Raw genomic sequence first — 19,827 nt, 5'->3', positions numbered from 1 at the left:
TGCCAGTTTTTACCCTTAATCAAAACTATTGTGCAAAATGCAGTGCTGACTCCTCCAACCAGCAACTCGCATGCAGCTGAACTTCAGTGGTTATAAAGATAGTTCGTAGGGTGCTTTCAGATCCTTTGCAATGTAAAGGTTTCAATGACAAAATGTAAATCGAGGACCAAGATCTCCACATATTTTGTATCTGCTTTTGCACGCATATTTACTTCACTTACGTAAAAAAATCAGTTTTTGTGTACACAACTGGGGGCTTAGTTACCGGATTTGCAAATAACTGCAGCAACTACCTGCACAGGAGTAGATCTACACAAGCCAGAATCTTTGAGATCCTTAAAGTGCCCGTATGAAAATCTGACCCTAAACATGTGGCTGTAGCATGTGTATTGACTGGGAGTGTCAGAGGGGGTTGACTGTTCTATAGCCACGTGTGGGAGGCCTTTACAACACTTAAATGGTACGTGATCCTGGTGTAGGTTTGGATAGGACCGTGGGGGAAGATAACAGAAAACACTGTCCCTTTACCTTTGTCGTTTGACATCTGGTTTAACTTTCCGCAGAAGGAGTTTGATGGGTTCAACAACATTGTTGTGTTGAATGCTCAGTTTGATGTTCTCCACTAAAGTGCTTGTTGCCTGCTGATCTTCTGAAGCTATGGATGATTTCTTCTCTGCTAAATCTGGTGGGAGAAAGCAGCATTTCAGACCAATACAAAAACAGATGTAATTCTTAAACAGTCTCACTCTCATGAAACATGCGGTGAGTACAAGAAATATGTGGTCTTTGTGTGCAGAGAAATTTTGCCCATCTTGCAGAAGTTTCCACTACAATGGAATGTCTTTGCCTATTTAGGCATTCTGTCATCCTTTATTGTGGCAGAGACTGTGTAAAGCATACACACTCTGAGTATGTCCTGACAAGGAAGCACAAGAGACCAAACTGGCTCCAGTTCTTGACATGTATATTTTTGTAACAAAATCTTTGTCTATCGACACGGATATAAAAAGGGTTCTTTTTAGTGCTACAGTATCTTGTTAATTTATATTGAATTCAAACACATTGATTGTGTTACACCTGGAAACAGACACACAATCAGATGTGTTTGATGCATGTGGCTGAAGGCTACCATGTTTCAGCTATGCTGCATAGGTTTGTGGGCTGCAAATTGAACAGACGGTTAAGTGCATTCTAAAGAAAATAAAGTTAGTAATATTTATGCCATCAGGCTGCCTTTAAGAACAGTTTGTAAAGGACGAGAAGTGAAGCTGCCATTGCTAAATTTTGGCTACGGGCTACCATTAGTGTAGCGATACTGAAGCTGAAACAGAAATGTTGCAATAATGACCATCAGCAGCTGATCTAGTCAGGCATTTACACATTTACCACAATGTTCTGGTGCATGAACTGGTGTTTCCAAAATGACAATGAACTGACTTAATAAAAAACAGTGCATCAAGGGGACAATGGAGTTTAGATTACAGGCAGAATCAACACATAGCAAAGTTGCACAGTAAGCTGCAAGCAAGGGGCATTTGTTGATGAAAAAGTCACGTCAGACACAGCGATCACTCCAATAAGTTTATGATAACCTGGATATAAAGGATAGCAGGATTCAGTGCATTTGGTGAACATATTTTCCCGTTTTCCAGATATTTTCTGAATTTACTGCAGGTTCTCTCAACGGCATTATTTGGCCAGTTTTTCAGCACAAAAAACATTTAAAACAAACCCTTTGTTCCCTTATTTACATTGTATGAATTTGTATTGGGGGTGTGCGAATTAGAGTTATAGATAAAGTATTGGAAGATTCAAATTGTCATTCATATTTCATATGGATGTCACCAACCTCTTATTAAATAAAACAAAAACAAAGCAAATGACACTATCATCCTCCTCTGGTTCTCCCAGTACATTTTTTGGTTCAATCAGTTTGCTTAGATTTAAAGCTCCTTTGGGGAGGGAGCTCTTCTTCCTTGGTGTTTTACAGCTCTGAGATAATTTCTTAAAGTTAAGACAAGTAGAACAGCTCATGCACCAAGAAAATATTTGAGACATGTGATATAAGAGTACATAGTACACTAAGCATGCATGTTTCAAAACTCTCCTGCTATAGTGGAAAACCATGTGAATGGAAGCTAACAGCATAAACACGATAACTACACATGGTAAATCAGGGTGCAGAAAGGTGGCAACTATTTATTTTAAAAAACAAAAGCAAAGAATTTTATTTTAGAAAGATTTTCCTTTGTAGCGGTTCTTCCCTTTCACGGTTGTACTGATATGGTAGACAGGTCAGTAACACAGCAAGAAAGTTCAGACCCATGCCCTTACTGAAGTTTATGTACACGCTGCCATCTGATCAAACCCTTCCCCTATTTTATACCTGATATATAAACATGCAAAGAATACTGCAATGTGTATATAAAGGAGGAAGACAACAAATGTTTTCATATCAGGTTTCACATTGTTTACATTGTGTTGTCATTCAAAATGTGGTGGGTGCTTTGCAAACACAGGGGAAGACCATTCTTGCAGTGGAGAGCTTAGAATCTGTAAAGAAGCCACAAGGTAAAAAGAAATGTTTAGTGTCACCTCTCACTCCCCATCCCACATGCTCTCTTTCACACTTGTTTCACTTACTGAGATTTCTCCAAGATATATATAGAGACTCTCCAGGCTCCTGGTGAAGGTTGATGTTGTCCCACAGTAGCTGGATGTATACTAACTTACTATCTTGAGACAGAGATGACAAAGGAAGCTAGAATGAGGAAAAGAGAAGTTTAAAGAGGTCAGCACAGGATCACGCAATTAAAAACTTGATAGCAGGGCCAAAAAGTGTTATTTCTTATCTCTGTTGCTGAAAAGATTTGTGCTATTCATTTTGAGACACAAAAATGGAGAGGCTAAACTGCAGATTTCATTTGGTAGGAATTAAATAGTGTATTGTCTGCACTGCAGTACTAAGTGGCTTTTTTTGACTTAGCTTAAACCCCTTCCTGCGTGATATAAGCTAAACCAAAAATTGTACTGGGCATCTACACAGGCTGTATTGATATAAATGTATTATTATTTGTATTGCATGAACACTTAGGAGCCTGAGTCACAGACCATGGCCCTAGTGAACTATGCACTGTACAAATGCAAACAAAAAGATGGTCCTTACGCTGCTGGTAGTATGTGCCTGCTAGCAGATGGTGATCCTGCTGCAAAAGGCTTTACATTACCCTTCTGTTGGTTTCCAAGCTCCAAGAAAGGAGAGCATTTGGACTCTGTAACAGGTGGGACTGTTTGTACAGCAGGTTGGGAAAGGCAGCTGCTCACAGATATTTACTAAGAACACAAATTATCCCTAGTAACACCACACATCTAGTGGGTTGGTTATCGCAGACACATGAAACTTATAATTACAGCTCAATTTTTCATAACTTTTGTAAAATTAGAAGTGCCTTCTGACTATGCACTTGCTGCATGAATTGGAAGTGAGAGATGGACAAGAAAGCTGCGTAGTTCATTCCCAGTCAGTGTAGGCTTTCTCCTGATAATACAGTGTATTTTCCAATTTAGCTTGTAAAGTTTCCCAAGTGATGGGGCTTCAGCCATATCTCGACAGGCTAGTCCATTACATAGTTCAAATACCTGATGACCTCTAGTATACACATTTGGCACACGTGCAGAAGTCAGATGTGTACCTATTTTTGAAAAAATCTGGCCCTTAAAAGAAGGGATGAAATGCCAGAAAATAATGCACCTGATTCTCTAGTCTTTTCTTACATTTTTATACTGATGTGACTCAATGAAGTTATGATAACAAAAAACTGGTGGAATGAAGCATGGAATCCAGCCCAATATCTGAAAGAGATTTCACAGTGTGGTAGGGAATCTGCCTTGCTGTGATGTGTTATAACTTAAAGCTGCTGTTCATGAGTTGTTAGAATTCCCCCAGAGCTTCTTTCTAACCCCGGCTATCAGCAGCCATTGAGAAGAATCTCACTTAGTAGCTTTTGAAAATCTATAAAAGGATGTAGTGGCATTATACCCCATATTCTTCATAGAGATATGATTATGGCATAACTAAGATGTATTTTATGCAAGATAGTTCATGTACGAGATCATTGGAAAGGTTATGATTTACTGAATATGATTATCCTATTTGTATGCATGTTATCATTTTTATCTCTGAAGTTAGAAATATTGTCTATGCATCTATTACAAATGTGTTTACACCTGGTGAATGCCCACTAGACAGAATGCAATCGGTCTGGATGGCCAGCTGGGAAAGGCCACTAGGAAAAACAATAGGCCTTTGAAGATGCTTATCTCCCATCTTCCTGGGAAGCCTTCCTGGGGACACTGCAAACAGCCTTTGAGTTATGGCTGCAGGGACTTGTGACCAAGTCACCTGGTACTGGACTCCATGATGATACCAGTGTTTTTCTAGTGATCAGGGGTAGGAATCACACTGGGAGACAAAGGAGTTCTATCATATGCAAAAACTATTTAAGGCAGGGTAGTATCACCATTGTGGTTCTTTATTCATTGACTCCCTACCCAAGAAAGGGGACTCCTGGAAACACATGAGAACGAAAAGACTGGACTAGGGGAGAAGGACTGATCCCAGGCAAGAGGGTTGTTTGGCCTGTAAAAGAATATCCGGAGATTTAAGCTGCAAGCAAATACAGCTTGCCTTCAAGAATCTCTGCAATCTGACTACAACAACATTTAGGGTGAGAATTTGCTACTTATAACCAGTTTCTTTAGTATATTAAGCTTAGATTGCATGTTTGTTTCATTTGCTAGGTAATCTGCTTTGATCTGTTTGCTAAATCCTATGATCACTTAAAATCTATTTTTTGTAGTTAATAAACTTGTTTTGTTTGGTCTAAAACCAGTGTGTGAAAATCATAACTTGGGGCAGAAAGCTGCATATATCCCTCTCCACATTGAGGGAGGGGGTGAATTTCATGAGCTTATGCTGTACAGTTCTCTCTGCAGTGCAAGACAGTACAATTTTGGGTTTACACTCCAGAGGGGGGTGTGCACTTGAGTACTGGGCAGTTCCTTAGCTAAGCTTTCCCATGCAGAGTTGATCTCAGCATCTGTATGAATAGCTGCATTTGGGTGCGTCCCTACCTGTATGTTGTTTAAGTGCAGTCTGAAACCTGAGGGAGGGCTTGCCTTGCCTCAGCAATACAGTGTAAAAGGAGCTTAGGCTGGTGGGTCAGGCGGGCTCAGTGGCACCCCACTCCCAGGCAGCCACTCCAGAAGTGGGCGGGGGAGAGAAGAGGAGAAACCCATCAGATGCCATGGCTAGAGAACAGTTTGACCAGCAGCCAAGTGCTCTTTTCACTCATCATCATTCAAGATAGCTCATGTAAAAGGAATCCTATTACCAATATTAGAAATAGAAACATACAATTTGGTATTAAAAAAAAAATCTAGATTTTTTTAAACTATCGTCAAGCAAGCTTTTTCTGACATTTTCTATAAACAAAAATAATTCAATATGCTGCAATGTTTGTGCATGACCAATTACTGTTAAGGCACCTACCTGCACCCCGTCATTACAGTGTTCCGATGTCAGAATGAGTCCTGGCAAGTTGCTAGGTAGATCCAAGCGCCGGAAATACCAAACTAGGTTCCAGAAAATGATGGGATGTTGGTTGATAAATGTGGATGTGTGAATCACTTGTTCCCCCTCATTCTCTAACAAGGATTCGAGCTCTTTACGTAGCACCAGAGGGCTCAAATATGGTACAGACAGAGGGAGCGGATTGGGCCTTTTCCGTAAAGGATCCTGAAAGAAGAGCAGCAATTGTTACTTTCGGCCCCCAGAAATACTTTTGGGGATCATTTCTCATAGCAATCTTAACTTGCACTGCTGCAGAACTAACATTTCTAAGTCTTTGGAAGTAACGAATGCACTACAGCTATACCGCGGCTGTCGGTTTTGATTTCTGAACTTTTCCTTCTCTTTCCTCACAAAAGCAGAGCTTGTTAAAATAATTGCTCTACAGATTAAAAACCAATGTTGCAACACATTATAATGTGAGTCCACCAGGAAGCAGCTTAAATGGGAAAGAAACTTCACCGTTGACCAGCAGCCACTAAGTCCATCAGAAGGAGACACATCCTTGTTTAACATGGAAGTACCTACTGTAATGAACTCCATTCCCCCACCCCCTTCTCTCCCCACAAGAGAAACCATCTGAACCATTTTTTGGTGGGGAGGACAGGCGGTAAGTGAAGGGAATGACTTGCATATACCTCTTGGAATAATGTGCTATTTTTATTATTAGATGGTCCATTCCAGAATGCTGGTCACTTGTTTATAAATTTCTGATCCCTTTAGAAAGGTTAAGGAAAAGTCTGTACTTCCAGAGTAAGAATTTCAAATCAAGAAGCACTACTTAAAATGTATACAGGAAAGTCAATCCTTCAACCATGTCAGAGCAACTGAACCATGGAAAAACCTAAGATATCTAGACACACTAAGGGCATGGTTACACTTGCTGATTTAGAGCGCTATGAGTTAAACCAGCCCTTGGAGAGCGCAGTAGGGAAAGCGCTGCAGTGTGTCCACATGGTCAGATTCAAGTGCACTGGCGCGGCCACGTTAGCAGCTCTTGCAAGGCCACAGAGAGCAGTGCATTGTGGTAGCTATCCCAGCATGCAAGTGGCTGCAACATGCTTTTCAAATGGAGTGTGGGGGTGGAGTGTGACAGGGAGTGTGTTGTGTCTATGTGAGGGGAGAGAGTGGGTTTTTAGGGGGGCTGAGAGAGTGTCAGCCTGCTGTCTTGTAAATTCAGATAGCAGTAGACCCCCCTCCCCTCCGCCCCTCTCTCTCTCACACTCATAGCAAGCAACATTCCACACTAATGGTTGCTTTGTCCCAGGGCAGATAAGCAGCCGGCTCTCAGAAACAGAGCTTTGAAAGGGCATATCCGCATTCCTGCAGCTGATTCCAAAACAAGGACAAGAGTGGCCAACTGACTCAAGGGGATTATGGGGCATTTCCGGAGGCCATCGCAGTGCAGTAATGCAACACCTCATTCACACTGATGCTGGGGCGTTTCAGCCAAGGCGCAGCAAGCGTTCTGCTTCTCGTGGAGGTGGATTACCAGGAGCGCTCCAGCTACAGAGTCCAGGCGCTCTAAGTGCCTCGCCAGTGTGGACATGCTATCAAGTTTTTAATTGCGTGAGCCTGGGGCTACTTTAATGCGCTCTAACTTGCGAGCATAGCCGAGCCCTTAGAAGAAAATACTTTACTCTTAGGGAAAGGGTCAATATATATTTGAGCCCGGTAGTGCCCACAGTATTCAAGAATGGCAAGCAGCAGTAGATCTTTCAGGATGTCGTTCAGGAAGCAATTTATTAGCATTGGGTTAGATTCTCTTCACATCAAACATCTTATTTGCAACCTACCACAACTTCTTGCAAGCTATTTGGAAGACTAACTGTTGAAATGCCATGAGATGGTCTGTGTGTGAGATCAATATTTTGCAGAGGGCCTCCGACACTATGGCTCCGAGTCAAAGATGCTCCTCGTTTTGATGAATTGATAACAGACTTCTTCAGAGCCCTGGGGCCTTCACTCTGTTCTTCTGGCACATCACTATTTGGGTTTCAGAAGAGAACACGTTAACATACTGCTACTCAGCAACACCTACTGACCGACAGTAACCAGAGAAAGATTCTCCCATAGGTGTCCCATGTAGTTTTCTATGGAAAGGAAAGCCTCAGTCATTGGGTTGGCACAACACTATTCCACAGAAAAACTCAGCACAATATAAAAAAAAAAGTCACATTTTAAAAGAACATTTCTGTATCAACTGTGAAAAGCACTTGAAAGTTTTTAACTAAAACCTGCCCTTATGCAACCTATTACTCTAGTGCAGCCACCTTGCTTAGAAACAGAGCTGGACAAGAAATGCAAGGTATTTTCTATCAATACATACTTACTATTTAAGATGAATTTATTTTGGTCATGCTCACATTTTACCTCAACTTCCCTTGCGTTTGCTTTCTCTGTCATGCAATTGAGTTTTATGCACAAATGTTCACAGAAAGCAGGTTTATAAATGGCATGCATAAATGTTTGCAAAAATCCTTAATTTTAGTGTCATGCTAGAAGTGCTCCCACACTCTTGCCATCAGGGAACTGAAGCAATACTGTGTGACTCATCTGACCAGTCATAACTAACCAATGCAGCTCATATCACAAACAGCACACAATGACTACTCTCAGAACTATTTGGAATCACTGGACTGCACACAGTTGAAAAATCTTAAAAATTTAGTTACTCCAGAACAAACTGATTTTTCTAAAAATCAATCAGTCTTCTTCCAGATATTTTGCAGCAGGAGAGGGGCTAAATTCATGGGATAAAATTTTAGTTCCAAATTATCTGTTTGGCTCCACTGAGACATTTGTGATAGAGTTAAGAAGTACTAATGTAAGATGATAAACCAGTTTAAATCTCTGAGCATAAGATTAACTAATATTACACAATAAAATAGGTCATGTTCACACCTTAAGAGTCTCACTCACAAGGGCATAATTGGTGCTACTCAAATTTTCCAAACGTAAAATTTTAAAGTTTTCATTAAATTTGAGTTAGATAAAAATTTTGTTGAAAATTCAATTAACAAAAGCCCCCCCCATGTAAAATAATTGTCTTTTTTTTTAAAACCAGTTCTACACCTCTTCCACACAACATAGGGCTACTGCCCTCATGCTTCTTCACAAACTGCCACAAGAGTGATAGCTTTTCTATGACAGCGTTAAAATTGCATATTACAGAACTGCTTATGCTAAGCAAAACCTCTTACCTTAAAGAGATGATTCCGAACAAATTGATTATTTCCATAATATAATAAACTGTATTAATTTACATACTGGAAAAATTCATGCTTAAAATAACTTTAAAAATACATGTTAAAATTCTTGGGAAATTGCTCCAAGTTCATGTATAACTTAATTATCAGATTCAACTGCAGTTCTATAGGCAGACTGCTTCTAAGACACTAATTCACAGAGATGAACTTAAAGCAATTTGCTAACAATTATTCTTACAAGGTGCAAAAAGTGAGGGAAGACCAACCAATGATAATAGTAAGAATGACTTTTCTATATCATATTTGGCACACTAGCGTTTAATATACAGTGGGACAACAGTATGCTAAATTTTCACTTTTCAACAAGAGAGACAATATTGAAAGTGCTAGTAATTTCTAATGGTACCATCACAAAGTATTTTGTTTAGAAACTAAGAACGGTTTTCTCCTTTCTCCCCTCTACCTTTGCTCAGTTGCAGAGCTGGTTTCTTCAGCTATGGTCTGGTTGGGCTTTGGGTGATCTGAAAAACTGATCAAATCAGCAACAGCAGGACTGGACACAGGTTTCTGCTCCAGAGGATCCGTGGTTAATGGAATGTTTCCACTATGTAAACTATCTCCAGATGTACTTTGTTTCAGAAAAAAGCTAAACAGTGACATGACCAAGAGAAAAGGGGAAAAAAGGCATTAAACGCATAAGTTTATGTATGTTTTTAAAAGTTTATTTTCCAAATAGTTACAATTACAAACATACAAAAGAAAAAAGAACTGTACATAAAATCCCCTCCAAAATCACAACAGTAAGACTTGCACTGAGCTTCAGAATGCCACTGAAGTCTTTACAGGATCACAGCCTTAGTTCTTGTTACTGTTGCAACTCAAAGCACAAATTAGAATATAGCAGATTTTTTTTTCTAATATAGGGTGTAATTTTGTACTGGACCTCTAAGAGTCACAGCACAAAAGTCGCACTCGGGGGAAGATGGAACTAAAGTGACATTAAGATACCTTTTGTGTCTTTATTCTGGGATCTTCTGGTGGCCAGTGTAGCCCCCAGCATAACTTAGGCAGCCCGTGGGGCTTGCCTACATTATGTCAGTCCAAAGTAAACTGCATATGGCTGGCAATCCTGCCCAAAAACTTGGTAGTGCTATGTCTTGGAGCCCCATCTTTCCCACCATTGGTCCCACCTATGAGAGCCCTGCTTTTGCAGTGTTTATGCCAGGAGAATTCTCCCCTGTCCAGATCCAGGGATTCTCCTGTCCTTTTACGCTGCCACAGCTGCTTCCAGGGGCGAGGCTGTGCAGGAAGAATCTTTCCTGTTAATTTTAGCAGCATTTTTTCAGGAAAAAAGTGTCCCTATCTAGCAATTTAGTTGGAGGATTCTCTGCACTTTGAAGTCTTTAAACCATGGTTTGAGGACTTCAATAGCTCAGACATAGGTGAGAGGTTTATTATCGCAGGAGTGGGTGGGTGAGATTCTGTGGCCTGTGTTGTGTAGGAGCTCAAACTAGATGATCATAATGGTCCCTTCTGGCCTTAATATCTATGAATCTATGACATCCCTCTCACATTACTACAAATACAGAGAGAGAACACCAAACATGCAAAGTTAGTCCACATGCTACCCTGCTCTGCCATTTGCAGAGATACCGAAACCAAAGTGGACTTTTTTTTTAAAGTAACCACTTAAAACAATATTTTGTTATTTCACAATAAAGAGATTTGCTACATCAAGACCACGTATAATTAAGGATGCAACATAAACATGATCTTGTTTTCCTAGTGATCTTCTATGCATAAGCTTTATAGATACTTTGGCTTTCCCAGGCTTATTTAAGTCATAAGGAATGGGTAGCTTATAGCTAGTTCATACCACTAATGACATGTGCTGTGTGAGATCATTTTAAAATTATGTTCAGATTGTGAGATTTTTGTCATCTGTCTTCACCATTCAGTTCAATGCGGCAGAATACAAAGCTGTTGGAAAGGCTGTACATAAAAAGGCACTCTGGGCTATGGGTCTCATAGTCCTGTTAATTAGCCCAATTTAAAATTGATATCCTGCAATAACGTGACTCTTGCTAAACCAGTCTTGGAGGGAAAAACCTTGCTTGATGAAGTTTACAAAGTGTTCCATATATAAAGCCTTTTTGAAAAGCTAGTTTTAAAAGCTGTACATACATTAGCCTTGATTTAAGAAAAACAAAACAAAAAACAGACAGATGTTCTGCCTTCCAAATGGTAACAGTTATGGGACACACACTCAAGAAAATGAGATGTTTGGCAAGTGTAAATGACGAACCTGAGAGTTCAGTCCTTTCTAGCTGCAGTTACTATAATCTTCAATGGCTTACGATATTTTTAGTATGCTTTATCCCAATCATGATTGTACAAACAGGGAAACTGCTAGTGACTTGCCCCAGCTGTATATGGTAATAAGTGTCTTTGTTTTGTTCCCTCCCCTAAAGGGCCTTGACATCTGAATATGAATAATTTTATCACACAGCATACATTTTGAAGTTGTGTAAAGTGGGAAAGGTAAAGCTCTTGGCAAACCTACTAACCTCGCACATCCACGCAAGTCTTTAAATTCCACATTAAGAAGAGGTAAGAAGGTACTTTTACAAAATGGACATGTGGTGTTCAAGTTAGAGTCATCTGCAGCCCATCCAGCCATAATTTCTTCATCATAAACCAATGCACCGCAAACTCTGCACTGAGAACAGCTTGACATCAAGACCTACAACAGAGAATGATTATTAGCCTTTTTTAAACAGTTTTATAGGTGTAGCGCACACAGTGGCCCAGCAGATATGGGAAGAGGAGAGTCTGAAGATCTGGGTTCTACTCTCAGCCCTGCCACTTACTCGCTATGCTAAAGGCCACTTGGTTAGCCTTTTTGTGGATTGCGGTCTATCTATAAAATGGGAACAACATTCATCCATTTTGTCATGTGATTTGAGATCTATTAAAAGCACTATGTAAGTGCTAAATAAATAAGAACAGCTCTTATTCAGCAATTACATGCCACTTTGACACATTCAACGAACATGAAGCATAGAAACATTAACACTGACAAAATGCCTCTAAAGTGTTTATTATAAGTCTGTACATTTCTGTTTTTACTAGGTCTTTACAAATAAGGACACTTTGTAAAAGCTTCACACATTGAAAACATGGATGTGTGGAGGAACACTGATGAAATCTGCAGCTTTTCTCAATCTCTATCACAAGGCAGGAAGGAGTTCAGATGCACATACTTACTCCTTTTACCTCGTCTATAACGAGATACAATACTGTAGAATTATACATAAAACAAATTCCACACATGGAGTTGGTAAATGATGTTGAAACATAGCTTGATGCCAATGTTAAGTTTTGTAGTTCTAGCTGTGATCAGGGATGATGTGGGATACATTCAGATAGTAATGTGAGACGGAGATATGTTTTGCTGTTTTTTCCTTGGTTGGTTGAAGCAAGTTTTCACTGGTGGAAGTTCCAGGACTTGATTCTTTTAAAACTGGACCACACCAAGTACTGGAAGAGAACACGGTGTAGGGAAATAATTTTGCACTGTCAGGGGGGATGGACTATATGACCTCAAGTCTTTTCAAGTCTATTTTCTAGGACTCCCATTTTCTTGGAGTTTCATTCTTTGAACACAATGGGTTGCACTTCAAAGTCTGTAGTAAGGATTTTCTTTTACTATCCTTTACTTTTCATCTCACTATGTAGTGCAACAGTTAGGCTCCTCAATCCTCCAAGACAGGGGTGGCCAACCTGTGGCTCCGGAGCCACATGTGGCTCTTCAGAGGTTAATATGCGGCTCCTTGCATAGCTCTGGGGCTGGAGCTACAGGCGCCAACTTTCCAATGTGCTACAGGGTCTCATTGCTCAATCCCTGGCTCTGTCCCAGGCCCCGGCCCCACTCCACTCCTTCCCCCAAGGCCCCCGCCCCTTCCCCTGAGTCTGCTGCACCCTTGCTCTTCCTCCCCCGACCCCCTCCAGCCTCCTGCACACCACAAACAACTGATCGCGGCAGGTGGGAGGCGCAGGGATAGAGGATTAGGTGCTGAACGGTGGTGCTGCTGGCGGGTGGGAGACACTGGGGGCGGGAGGGGGCTGCTGATGTGTTACTGTGGCTCTTTGGCAATGCACATTGGTAAATTCTGGTTCCTTCTCAGGTGCAGGTTGGCCACCCCTGCTCCAGGAGATCTAACAGCTGTTTAAAAGAACAAGGAGTCTGGTGGCACCATGTGAAGAAGTGGGTTTTTTACCCACAAAAGCTTATGCCCGAATAAATCTGTTAGTCTATAAGGTGCCACCGGACTCCTTGTTGTTTTTGTGGATACAGACTAACACGGCTACCCCCGATACTGTTTAAAAGAGAGACTGTTTGGGTCCTAGATATCTGAACTGAAAGAGTTGCAGGAACTGCTATCATGAGGCAAAGCTGTTTGTGTTAGTCATGTAGACATCAAACAAAAGGTAAAAATGCACCAATAGGCAGCGATGGGAGATGCTGAAGGCAGCACACTAATTCAGTTTCCCATTAGGCCTTGTCTACACTACCTCAGTAAGTTGACCTAAGTTACGTTACTCCAGCTACGTGAATAACGTAACTGGAGTCAACACAGCATAGGTTGACTTACCGTGGTGTCTACACCGTGCTGCATCAACAGGAAACACTCTCCCTTCGACTTACCTTACTCTTCTCGTTTCCATGGAGAACTGGAGTCATCAACCGGAGAGCACTCTGCTGTCCATTTAGCGTGCCTTCACCAGACCTGCTAAATCGACCCCCGCTGCATCTATCACAGCAGTGTAAGTGTAGACATGGCCTTAACAAGGAGTAGTTATCAAAGAAGAATGATTCTGAGGGAACTTAGTTGTTCCTCCCCTTTGTTTATTTAAATTCATTTGTATTTAAATTATTGTAGGATTTGACGCTGAAAGGTGTTGCACTCCTCCTAATGAAGTTAACAGAATGAAAGGGCATTTTGGATCATGAGAATATAAGCAGCCCGTGTATTGAGTGTGTTTCTTCATACCAAAATATTTTTTTAAATCAAAACTGAGACATCATTTTACCTCCATTGCACAGTTCTGGAAGATGCTGGACAAACTAGTATTGTGGGAGGATCCATGTTCTGACTTCTCAGAGTCCAGACCTTTCATACTTCTCGGGAATGAAACCTCACCTGTAAAGGAGTAGTTAGATTCTTTATCCAAAGTAAGTGAAGTTTATTTTTCTTCAAATGGAAAGTTTCACAAACACAGGGGAAAAAAAAGTGACATTGCCAACACTACAGAAGAATTCATTCCAAGGTTCTGTATGAGTAAGTTTATAGCAGTAATATTGTTATGTAAACATTACAATAGAGTCCGTATTTGCCATCAGCATTTCCAAGTAGTATTTGTGCATCATTAATAAATATATTATATAATATATATATTGGCACAAGAAAACTGGGGAAAAGTAAAAGTGATAGGAATGATACGTCTAACAGATTTAACCAAAGAGAAAGGAAACTGAAGAGCAAAATGAATTGTCCATGTATTTTTTATTGTATAATGCCTATATCTCTTGAATATTGATATACCCACACAAAGAACAAGAAAATGAAACCAATGAGAAGAAACACAAAGCTAGGGGTGCAAGTGTCACATCAGGTGCTCACTGGCCATGGCTGAGCCAAAAACTAGGATAAGCCTGTGGGTGATATTAAGGGTTGGGGGTGGAGTCAACTTTTTTTGGGGGGGGGGGGGGTGAATAAAGAAAACTACCCTAGCAAAACCCTCAAAATCCTGCTGCCCAAGTGGAATATAGGCTGGGATCAGTTCCAGAGAGGAAAACCCCATTAGTCCCATTTGTTCAGAGTCCCGGTCAACTTCTGCCACTCACAGCGGGCAGTCTTGACGGAGCCTTTCCTTTCCAAGGAATTCCCTCATCTGCAGGCTGCAATCCTTAGGTCTGCAACCCATCTCCCTCTAGGCATGTGCGTTCCCCTGGTTAGGGCAGCTGCTCTCCAAACCTGACTCTTCTCCCTTATATAATATTCCCTTCTGATGAGCAATACGTGGAAGGCCCTCCCTCTAGACTTAACATTTCTTGTAGATGTTGTAGGATGGGGCTAATTTAAGGCCCAATATCCAGGACAGACCATTAGCCCCTTCCTGTCCTGGGCCAGAGTGGTTTGTAATCCTAGTCACTGAGGATATTAAGGTTCATTCAGTTTTAGAATTGAGAATAAGACACCAAACAATGTACATACTTAGATATACCCAGTAACCACTTCAGATCTTCACAACAACTCAGCACCCAGCAGCTCCTATTATTCAAAATGGTGCTGAGCACTTTTGAAGATCTGGCCACATCATTTAGATGGCTAAATGAGAGCTCTTTGGAAAATCTGGCTGCTCATTTTTTAATATTAATATTCTGGGCGTACTCATGTATAGAAAGCTGATTTTACATGAATAAGTAGGTTTAGCATAGCTATAAGAATTAGACAAAAAAGAAAAGATGTAATATCTTCCTGGCTCTCCAGACTCAGGAAATCCTGTTATAGCTGACCATCTTGTACAAAGCACTATGAACATATTTCGTTCTACATAACAAAGAGATGTATTCACTATGTCGTACCTACAAGAAAAGGCTATTTGTCTTTCCAAAATGCATCAACTCACATTTGCAGATAAATTCTCGTTTGATAGTGCTACTGATCCCATTGCATTGAGCCATTTCACTCTTGTACTGATGAACAACAGCTTCTCCTTTTCATTATGTTCCAAAAATAGTGAATTAGGAAGGAAAAATTCAAACCTGTTGTGTAGTGCTGTTTTCCTACATCTCCGCTGCTGTTGCTGCTGCCAAGACTGGTAGTGCTTTGTGTGAGTTCACTGGTTACCAACCCAGGGATTCCTGGTTTTGGTAACAGACTGTCTCCTAAAATACGATCTTCAAAACCAGCAGGAAAGGTGAAGTCTGGTCGATGGGTTTCTTCCTTTAATTCAAAAAGAAGGAACTTAACATTTTTTTCCAATATTTCCAGAACTACATGTACTGTATTTCTTTGCCATTTAGTCATTATTAAAAGTAATTCATGCAGCACTATAGGTTTACACTCTTTACAAAACAGATTAAGTCTCATCCCCTGACCACACAGTACAACTGAGTCAAGTCATACAGGCAAGAAAACACATTGGCCAAGCGTTCATGGAAGAAAGCACACTGCAGACTACTGGTGGTAAAGAGAGCGGACAGAAGAGAGTTTTAAGAAAGGATTTGAAGGATGAGAATATTCTTGACAAAACAGAACATTGATTGTTTCCAGGTGCAGGGATCAGGGAGAAAAACAGGTGCAAAGTCCAAGGTGGGGAGACAACAAATGGGGAGTACCAAGAGCAAAAGCAGGATAAAAAGAAAGGAATGGTAGTTGAAGTAAAGGAGAGCACAGACATAGGTGAGGGCAAGAGTTTGTAGGGCCTTGGAAGTGAGGACAAACTGAGTTTCTGGTAAAAGGAAATAAAAGGGGATCTAAAGAGTGGAGTGACAACAGTTAAAATGGCAGGAGAAGATGATTATTTGAGCAATTGCATTTTGGATAGACTGGAAAGGGACAGAGGAGAATGGCAGAAAGACCAAAAAAAGCAAGTTACAGTTTTGGATATTGGATATAGGGAAGAGTCAGAAAGATGACCTAGAAGTTGTGGGATCCTGAGAGACAAGGGGAACAGTGTAGTTGTTAAACAGCAGAGAAGGGTGACAAAGGACAAGGATGAGAAAGAAAGAATAAGAAACTCAGGTTTGAACAGCCAGAGTTTGTATGTGACATCGCAGACGGACAGGACAGAGAGGCAGCTATTTAAGATGCAAGACTTGATAGTGCAGAATTCTCGGCACAGGGGAGGTTGCTGAGATACAAAGAGAGATGGGGACTGAGCAGAACGCCTGAGGGATGCCAAAATAGGATGGGAGATGAAATGATGAAGCAAATACTGAAGGAAAAAATCAGCAAGGTAGAAAGACAGCCAGGAAATCCCAGTCATGGAAGCCAAGTGAGGAAGGAAAGAAAAGGAGTAAGTGATAATTTTCATAGGCATCAGACAGATCAAGACGACTAAGGGCTTGTCTACATTATCTGCAGGATCGATGGGCAGTAATCAATCCAGTGGGGGTCAATTTATTGTGTGTAGTCTAGATGCGATAAATCAACCGCCTAGCGCTCTCCTCTCGACTCTGGTACTCCACCAGAGCGAGAGGTGCGGGCGGAGTCGACAGGGGAGCGTCAGCTGTTGACTCACCACAGTGAGTAGATCTAAGTACGTCCACTTCAGCTGTGTTATTCACGTAGCTTAAGTTGCGTAACTTAGATAGATCCCCCGCACTCCCAGCGTAGAGCCGGCCTAAGGAAAAAGCTGTGCATTTTGGATTTAGTTAAAAGGACATTAATAGTGACCTTGGTTAGGGCAGTTTCAAGCAGAGTGGAAAGAACAGAAGCCAGGTTGGTGGGGATTAGAAAACTGGAAGAGAGGGAATCCAGGCAGCATGAGTAAATAATATGCTCCAGGAATTTGGAGAGAAAACTTAGGAGAAAGAGAGAGACAGCAGCTAGAGAGGCAAATTGGATCAAGAGTCTTTTCAAGAGGGGAATATATTTAATTTACAGATATAAGGACATAACGTGCATTGGGAGGTAGGGGAAGGAGAGAGAATAGATTAAAAAAATCATGCCCCCCCCTTTGGATCAAGTTCTAGTGCCCCCCCTTGAATCAGTTTAGTCCCCTCCCCTCTCCCCATTCTCCTAATTTGTCGTCTCCAATTTCCTGAAGGATGCTGTTTAATCATACTGCCTGGATGTCCTCTACCAACTTTCTGTTTTTAAATCCCCAATCTACCACCAATTTAGCTTCTTTAAACTCTGGAATTCAATTTATCTTCACTACAAAAGCCTGTGGGGAAAAAAAATCACATATAGTGTCATATAATAATGTAATAAGTCTTGATCTGGTTTCATGCAGTATTTTGATAAATGATGACCACTTTAAAGTGATTTTTGCTCACAGTTTCTTAAATAAAACAATTGCTGAGGATGACAGGCCATAGTTTTCAACTCTAGTGCTATAAGAACACTTAAAAAAAAGCCAAAAAATTATGCTTGACTCAACAAAAAATAAAAATTGAACAAACAGATTATGAAAAATAAGGCACCTTAAATAGTCAAATATCTTGAATAGCAATGCCCCCTTCTGCACAGGAAGTATCAAACTAAAATCTACTTGCCTCATCATCCGAGTAGTTATATTGTGAGGTTACAGCACCCCACATCCTATTGGCTACATTAACTGCTTGTTTCACTCCAGACTTCAGAACATCTATTTTCGGTCCAGAGAGTATATTGTCCAGCTTCAGATTGGATAAACTTGTTACCACAGACCCCAGTGAGCCATGCTGTGAAGAGCGACCCAACACCGATAATGATGAAGGCCTCTCCTTTTGGACTCGTGAATGGGTTTGTTGCTTTGGTCGCCCTGTAAAGGTTTTAGACCTGGAAACTAAAGGACTTTTCCGATTTTCACTCTTCTCTGGGGCTGGTGGGACAGAATCTGTAGGTAGGCTTGATCTCCTCTCTAGGGAGCGATCAAGTGTACTAGAGGCTGTTGCCTCTCCGTTCTCTTGCTTGTGGAGCTCCATGCTGGAAGACTTGCTACCCAGGGGGCTCTTTAGATTCATATAGCTTTCGATTTCATCTGCCAGATTACGTGCTACAACTGGTGACACAATCTTTTCTTCAGGCTCTGGGGGTTTTGGTTCTATACTCTCAGTAGCCAGCAAAGATAAAGGGTCCAAGCCCACTTCAACATCTTCCCTTTCAACAGGCTTAATCACTCCATAGAAGCTATTCCTTTTAGTCACTGCATCTCTGGCATCTGTTTTCTGGTTTGGGGGCTGATCACCATCCAGAAGTTTGGCGTGAATGTTCTCTGCTTTGGCTGCACTGTCCTCACCTCCATTCTCAAGGTGCTCTTGCCCTTCCTCAGGCTCCTCCAGCACTGAAGACGACTTATGCTCTAGTTCCTCAGCACCTTCGCTCACATGAGTCCTGGTGCCACTCCGCCCAGAGACCTGCTGGTCACCCATACTGCCAAAGCTACTGGATTTACTAGTGTGAGGGGGTGAAGTTTTGGCCCCGGATAAAGCTGCTGTGAGGATCTTGGCATCTGCTCCCATCATTATCGCTATTTCACTAGAGCTCAAGTCCAAACTGCCTTTCTTCAGCAGCATACCTGCTCTGCTTTCAGTGCTAAAACTGCAGCTCCTCTCTGAAAAGAGCTTTTGTCTCTTCTGCCCTTTTTCACCTGTTTTCTTGGGAGAAGCATCATTAAAGACTGAATCTTCAACTGGATCCTGAGTTATAAAGAGTGGGCTAGATGCAGTTCCTAAAAAGAAAGCACATGGCATTAATGTAATACCTTGTTTCCCCCCAACATATACTGCTAAGGAAATAATTTAAATAAAGGTCATATGGTCTGAGTTATTTAAAAATTTTACAAGTTTCCTAATAAGAAAGCGGTAAATATACTTTAGAGCAATTCTAAAAAGTACCACTGAGTCACAAATTAAGTGTGGAAAGATTAAAGTTAAAGTTAGCGCTTTAGTTACTGATGCATACTATTAGCCTGCATGAGCAGGCTGCAGCACCCAAGCGAAGATGGACATTTGTCACTCCCTCTTTCCACCAAGCTCAGTGGCCCACCTGCTTCCCTTTGCATCATTTCTTTTCCCAAAAAGGGTGGACTCCACCCTCTCTATGCTCGGTTTATTGCCAGTGTTTTTAGCTCTCAGAAGAGTGGAGTTTATCTGCATCGGCTGTGGCGCTGCTTCTAAGACAACACTGAAGCACGCAGGACAAATAATTCTGTGGAGTCTTTAAGTCCCCAAGACATCTACTGCATAGGTCAAGAACACAGATACATGCTTTT

General features: G+C 41.2%; 1 protein-coding gene across 8 annotated transcripts in view; it reads right to left on the bottom strand.

Moving 5' to 3' along the window:
• The window catches only part of DENND4C (DENN domain containing 4C), a 117,981-nt gene that overhangs the window by 7,595 nt on the left and 90,559 nt on the right, over positions 1 to 19,827 (bottom strand). For all 8 annotated transcript variants that reach the window (XM_048849614.2, XM_048849616.2, XM_075128821.1 and 5 more), the window contains 9 exons: positions 18,124 to 19,284; positions 15,668 to 15,844; positions 13,933 to 14,042; positions 11,406 to 11,581; positions 9,302 to 9,484; positions 7,426 to 7,615; positions 5,552 to 5,797; positions 2,644 to 2,761; positions 529 to 682 (listed from right to left, as the gene is read on the bottom strand). In XM_048849614.2, the coding sequence (XP_048705571.2) occupies positions 529 to 682; positions 2,644 to 2,761; positions 5,552 to 5,797; positions 7,426 to 7,615; positions 9,302 to 9,484; positions 11,406 to 11,581; positions 13,933 to 14,042; positions 15,668 to 15,844; positions 18,124 to 19,284 (2,515 nt within the window). The remainder of the gene's footprint in view (positions 1 to 528; positions 683 to 2,643; positions 2,762 to 5,551; positions 5,798 to 7,425; positions 7,616 to 9,301; positions 9,485 to 11,405; positions 11,582 to 13,932; positions 14,043 to 15,667; positions 15,845 to 18,123; positions 19,285 to 19,827) is intronic.

The sequence above is a fragment of the Caretta caretta genome, chromosome 5 (genome assembly GCF_965140235.1).
Source record: "Caretta caretta isolate rCarCar2 chromosome 5, rCarCar1.hap1, whole genome shotgun sequence".
In the NCBI taxonomy this organism is placed as follows: Eukaryota; Metazoa; Chordata; order Testudines; family Cheloniidae; genus Caretta; species Caretta caretta.
Note: the sequence above shows the minus strand (reverse complement) of the source record. Positions and strands in the feature narration are given on the sequence as shown.